This window comes from Fragaria vesca, linkage group LG6, assembly GCF_000184155.1.
Source record: "Fragaria vesca subsp. vesca linkage group LG6, FraVesHawaii_1.0, whole genome shotgun sequence".
In the NCBI taxonomy this organism is placed as follows: Eukaryota; Viridiplantae; Streptophyta; class Magnoliopsida; order Rosales; family Rosaceae; genus Fragaria; species Fragaria vesca.
This window is the reverse complement of record NC_020496.1, coordinates 10,196,592-10,202,109: the sequence shown is the minus strand read 5'-3', so window position 1 is coordinate 10,202,109 and position 5,518 is coordinate 10,196,592. Positions and strand designations below refer to the sequence as shown.

Genomic DNA, 5,518 nt, shown 5'->3' with positions numbered 1-5,518 from the left:
TAGTTATATATATATATATATATATATAGCCCTTCTCGGCTGCGGACGTCCGCATCAACGGTTTTGGTGCGGATTTCTATTTTTGCACCACTTTCCGATCGAATTTCCTCATCTCCACCGTCTAGTATCTAGATAATATTGTGTAGATCATCTCTGCAAAATTTCAGCCAATTTGGTGATCGTTAAGGCCCTCAAACTCGAGTTTTTCTGGTATGAACACAACTAGACAGAATTCAGTCCGTCCATTTGTTTTTCGAGTTTAAGGGCCTTAACGATCACCAAATTAGCTGAAATTTTACAGAGATGATCTACATAATATTATCTAGATATTAGACGGTGAAGATGAGGAAATTCAATCGAAAAGTAGTGTAAAAATAGAAATTCGCCCAAAAATTTGGTGCGGACGTCCGCAACTGAGAAAATCCGTATATATATATATATATATATATATATATATATATATATATATCAGCCCTTCTCGGCTGCGGACGTCCGCATCAACGGTTTTGGTGCGGATTTCTATTTTTGCACCACTTTCCGATCGAATTTCCTCATCTCCACCGTCTAGTATCTAAATAATATTGTGTAGATCATCTCTGCAAAATTTCAGCCAATTTGGTGATCGTTAAGGCCCTCAAACTCGAGTTTTTCTGGTATGAACACAACCGAACAGAATTCAGTCCGTCTATTTGTTTTTCCGAGTTTGAGGGCCTTAACGATCACTAAATTGGCTGAAATTTGGTTAGTTTAGTTTATTAATTAACGGCAAGGAGTTAAAGAAAATGAGATATCTGACGGCACCTTATTTTTTTTTTACTGTTTTGATGAGATCTTGCAGACGTATTCCAATCCATTACAGGACAATCCTTCTTATTCAGTTGTTAAGTAAGTTTCACCCTTCAGCAAATCCATGTGTTTCGACTCATTTAATTGTGATTGATAATTTATCTCATTGGGCTTATGTTAACCAGGCAGTATTTCGTTAATGTCGATGATAGTGTTGCCCAGACGGTGAGTAGTTTGCTTTATTAAGTTTCAAAGATTTCTCAAGCAATTTCCTTAACAAAATACATAAGTTTCAGGACCTACTGTTTCTACACCAATTTATATTTATAATGTTTTTTCTTTTGTATAGATTGTAGTCCATAAAGATAGTCCAAGAGGCACACATTTTCGACGTGCTGGACCGCGTCAGAAGGTTTTGGATTTGTGATTTGGTGCTCTATTTCGTAGTTTTGTATTTATGTATTCCAGAAGGATGACATGTGAGTTAAATGTTTCTCAGGTCTATTTTGAACCGGATGATGTTCATGCATGTATTGTCACATGTGGTGGTTTATGTCCAGGCTTAAATACAGTAATTAGAGAAATAGTATGTGGGTTGTACTACATGTACGGTGTCCACCGAATTCTTGGAATAGAGGTCAGTAATGGCATCTTCATTTGCATTCAAAGACATTCTAATGCAATATTTTGATTATTTTCATACTGCAAAGAGGCTTTAAACTGCTAAAGGCGCACACAGAAGTAAATGCTTCATTAATCCTCATTCTCGTACTATTTTTCAGTTACAAAAAAAACTAGAGGTTCTTACACTTGGGTCATTTTGGTTTTCATCTGTGGCCTACAAGAGAGTTGAATATGAAAGGATTAAAGATGATAAATGGTAGAAGAATATTAAACTTCAACTTGTAATGAGGTTTATTGTCTACGCATAGGGAGGATACAAGGGATTTTATGCCAGAAATACAATTCCATTAACACCAAAGGTTGTAAATGACATCCATAAACGTGGTGGCACAATCCTTGGGACATCACGAGGTGGCCATGATACCTCAAAGATTGTGGATAGCATTCAGTACAGACGAATTAATCAGGTAATATCATATGGATTGTTTATTTTTATAGATTTCAGAGTATGCAGTTGCTTCTCCTTTATAAACTTTGCCATGCAGACTATAGCTTGTCTGCTTATGCATCTCAGGTTTACATTCTCGGGGGAGATGGTACACAGAAAGGAGCTTCTGTAATATTTGAGGTAATGTAGTTTGATGTGGCCAGGTGGCACCACTAGCACTAGCCAGGCACATTTTTCAATAATTCAATGTTCTCAGCAATGTTCGGTCACAATTATGGAAGATTGGAAGTCATCAAGTATGTGCTATCAGAAGAATTTAAACTTATGCGCATCACTGTCCAATGCAGGAATGCAGGAGGCGTGGCCTCAAAGTTGCAGTGGCAGGAATTCCAAAAACTATTGATAATGACATTCCGGTACTTATAACTAATTGGATGCATGATTTAGAACTGGTGTTGCTCCTGGACATGGTCTCATCTAATCTATGCTTACTCTTTTATTCAGGTTATAGACAAGTCCTTTGGATTTGACACTGCCGTTGAGGAGGCTCAACGAGCCATTAATGCAGCTCATGTTGAAGCAGAAAGCATTGAGAATGGTATTGGCGTTGTCAAGTTAATGGGTCGCTACAGTGGTAAAGTTTTATTTCTATAAAGAAGCTTACAAGTTATCCAATTTAAGAGTATTTCACAGAAAAATAATCCATAAAGGGGATCACAAGGTTATGTATAAGTGCATACCTCTTGATGTTGTCTTATCTCTCCCTTTTGGTTTGATTTTATCCAGAACCAGTTCAATTTATTATTATGCATCTGCCCTTTACATTATAGTAGACAGTAAAAGATACACATCTAATGTTTCCATCCACGGATGAGGCTGATGTCTGGTGTTAGGTAGTATAAGCAGTCACTGTCTTTCTATAGGCGGTGGAGATTTGTGTCTAACACATCTGTTGTACTCTTTATTTCATCAAATTTTCTGATTTTCTTACTCCATTGTTATTCCATCATCCCATGTGATAACTAAATATGTGGGTGGAAAGGTGATACTTGGGTTGTTGATATTGTGAAGCCACTGTCCATTACTACCCGTCTAGCAAACAATGAAATTTGCAGTCTAGTTATGCAGTCCTTATTGTCTGATATTATCTCATCATACAGGATTTATAGCCATGTATGCTACTCTTGCCAGCCGAGACGTGGATTGTTGCCTGATTCCAGAGTCACCTTTCTATCTGGAAGGAGCAGGTGGACTATTTGAATACATTGAAAAAAGACTTAAAGAGAACGGCCACATGGTTATAGTAATAGCTGAAGGTGCAGGACAAGAGCTTCTAGCTGAAAGCATGCTTGCCATGAACCATCAGGATGCTTCTGGAAATAAGCTTCTTCAAGATTCTGGCCTGTGGTTATCACAGAAGATTAAGGTTCAGTTGCCATTACATTTTCAGTTGCCGATTGCTTAGAAGTCCTATTTTCTTAGTGCCCATTAAAGTATCAGTACCACCATGGTGCTTGTAGACTTCAGTTGCATCCGCTGAAGTGGGATTTCAAAATTTCAAGGTCAATGTACCATAAATTTTAATGATGCATGTGGACTTACAGGTGGTATTCGGTTGTTTTCATCGGTATTTGTCTCTATAGGGTTTGAATGACTTGGTTATTGACATGGCAGTTTCTTGCTATACTCGGTTACTCACTGGTTCTAATATTTTTTTCCTGCAGGACCACTTCTCAAAACTGAACAAGATGTCTATAAATCTCAAATATATAGGTTAGCTCTACTGAAGCATTGCCTCGGTACTCTTTGATTTTAGTATGCTTGTCCTACAACCAATTACTTTCTCCATCCTTGGCAGATCCTACTTACATGATCCGTGCTATTCCGAGTAATGCGTCTGACAATGTATACTGCACCCTCCTTGCTCATAGTGTGGTTCATGGTGCAATGGCTGGATATACAGGCTTCACCGTCGGCTCTGTTAATGGGAGGCATGCTTATATTCCATTCCATGTAAGTTGTAGGTTATTCTTGATTTAATTAGTGGTAATCGTTTAGTGGGATAACTCCAGGTCAGGCAGTTCTTTAACATCTGGCTTTTCCATTTTAAGGTTAACAAGACTAGTTCACCAATATGCTGCAAGATCTACTGAAAATTGAATTTATAAGGATACACCTGCTATATTTCAGTTGGTAATGTCTGTGGATTGTAATTCTTTTGTTTGGATGGTTTGCTGATGTGACTATGCATAAATCTGCAGCGGGTGACAGAGAGACAGAACAAGGTTGTGATTACTGACAGAATGTGGGCACGGCTATTATCATCAACTAATCAGCCAAGTTTCTTGGACCTGAAGGAAGAAACTGAAAAGAAAGAGGAGGAAACAGAATCACAACTGGCCAATGGGGTAACTCATTTAGACGAAACTGCTTCGGTTAGGCTGAAGGTGTAGGGAATGCGAGCAATTCATTCATTCAGGAGATCGAAGATCAATGCATCCTATGTGGTACCCTTTTCGTTTTCTTTCTCTCCTCTCTAGCTTCCTGTTCAATTCATCTCTTACAAGGGCACTAGCCAAGTGAAGTTTTAGGTTTTAATGTTAATAGACCACATTATAAAGATGAGGTTATGTGTTATGCACCCGAGTATCATGTACATTGGTGAAAGGAGGGAGTATACATTAGAATTTGTTGTAGCAGAAATACATGGCATAAGTGTTGTTTCCAGGGCTAAATATGTGAACTGAACTCCACATGATTATTTCTTTTTAATTTTTGATTTTTATTTACGAAGTCATTATGGCCAAATTAATATACAATCTCCGTAGCATTTGCTGGAGCTTGATCCATCTGATTACATACTACACGAGTACTGTAAGTAATGGAAGAGTTCCAAACTTCTTGAAAAGGTGCAAATTCCCCACGGATCATCAACCTCGTAATCACCAGCAATTCATGGTAACTTGATTTCCTCCTCATTTTCAAGAACTCACTTTTAAGTTTCAACTGTACCGAGGTATTTTGTGTGTTAAAACTCAAAACTCAACACATACAGTGGTAAGTAGGAATAATATTCCATAAGAAAATGTCTCGAATGTTGTAAATTAACTTCACCTTGAGCCTGAAGTTCATATGACCAACGCCGTCACTGAAGGGCTCGTGTGCTATTCTGCATCAAAAAATTACCACATAATACTAGTCGAGCTCAAATGAAACGACAATATACCAATTTTCTTTCATACCAAATCATCCATATATGGGAAATATGGCTGCACTAGTCCATGGAGAACAAGGAATATGAGTGGCTTTTATCGTGCTACCCTATGAAAGCAAGAGCTATGAATGGACATGGAACAAGGAGCAACGTGATGCATATTGTTCTGATGTGCTTTTGATTGGGATGAGAACCAAAGTATACTCAAGATGCAACATAGAGCAAGAATCAAGCACAAAAAGGTCAGTAACCAAATACAGTGGTTGCTGATGAAGAACCATATACTAGCCACAATGGAAGCTACAGTACTTTACGTTTTTGAAGTAGTTAGATTCGTTTGTTCACAGCAATGTGAGGCCAGGGGCACAGTAAATACATTCTGCCTGATGCATCCAAAATTGAGGCAGTCACTAACCAACTGCCATGAGTGACTACTAAGTACAGCT

At 38.1% G+C, this 5,518-nt stretch overlaps 1 protein-coding gene across 1 annotated transcript in view; it reads left to right on the top strand.

Moving 5' to 3' along the window:
* LOC101299783 (6-phosphofructokinase 3-like) overlaps nt 1-4,571 on the top strand; it is a 5,243-nt gene extending 672 nt beyond the window's left edge. The window contains exons 2-13 of the mRNA XM_004302796.1: nt 839-885; nt 972-1,011; nt 1,136-1,198; nt 1,286-1,423; nt 1,719-1,877; nt 1,985-2,038; nt 2,206-2,274; nt 2,363-2,492; nt 3,019-3,284; nt 3,583-3,631; nt 3,717-3,871; nt 4,120-4,571. Of these exons, the coding sequence (XP_004302844.1) occupies nt 839-885; nt 972-1,011; nt 1,136-1,198; nt 1,286-1,423; nt 1,719-1,877; nt 1,985-2,038; nt 2,206-2,274; nt 2,363-2,492; nt 3,019-3,284; nt 3,583-3,631; nt 3,717-3,871; nt 4,120-4,311 (1,362 nt within the window). The 3' untranslated portion in view covers nt 4,312-4,571. The remainder of the gene's footprint in view (nt 1-838; nt 886-971; nt 1,012-1,135; nt 1,199-1,285; nt 1,424-1,718; nt 1,878-1,984; nt 2,039-2,205; nt 2,275-2,362; nt 2,493-3,018; nt 3,285-3,582; nt 3,632-3,716; nt 3,872-4,119) is intronic.
* The last annotated feature ends 947 nt before the right edge of the window (nt 4,572-5,518 follow it).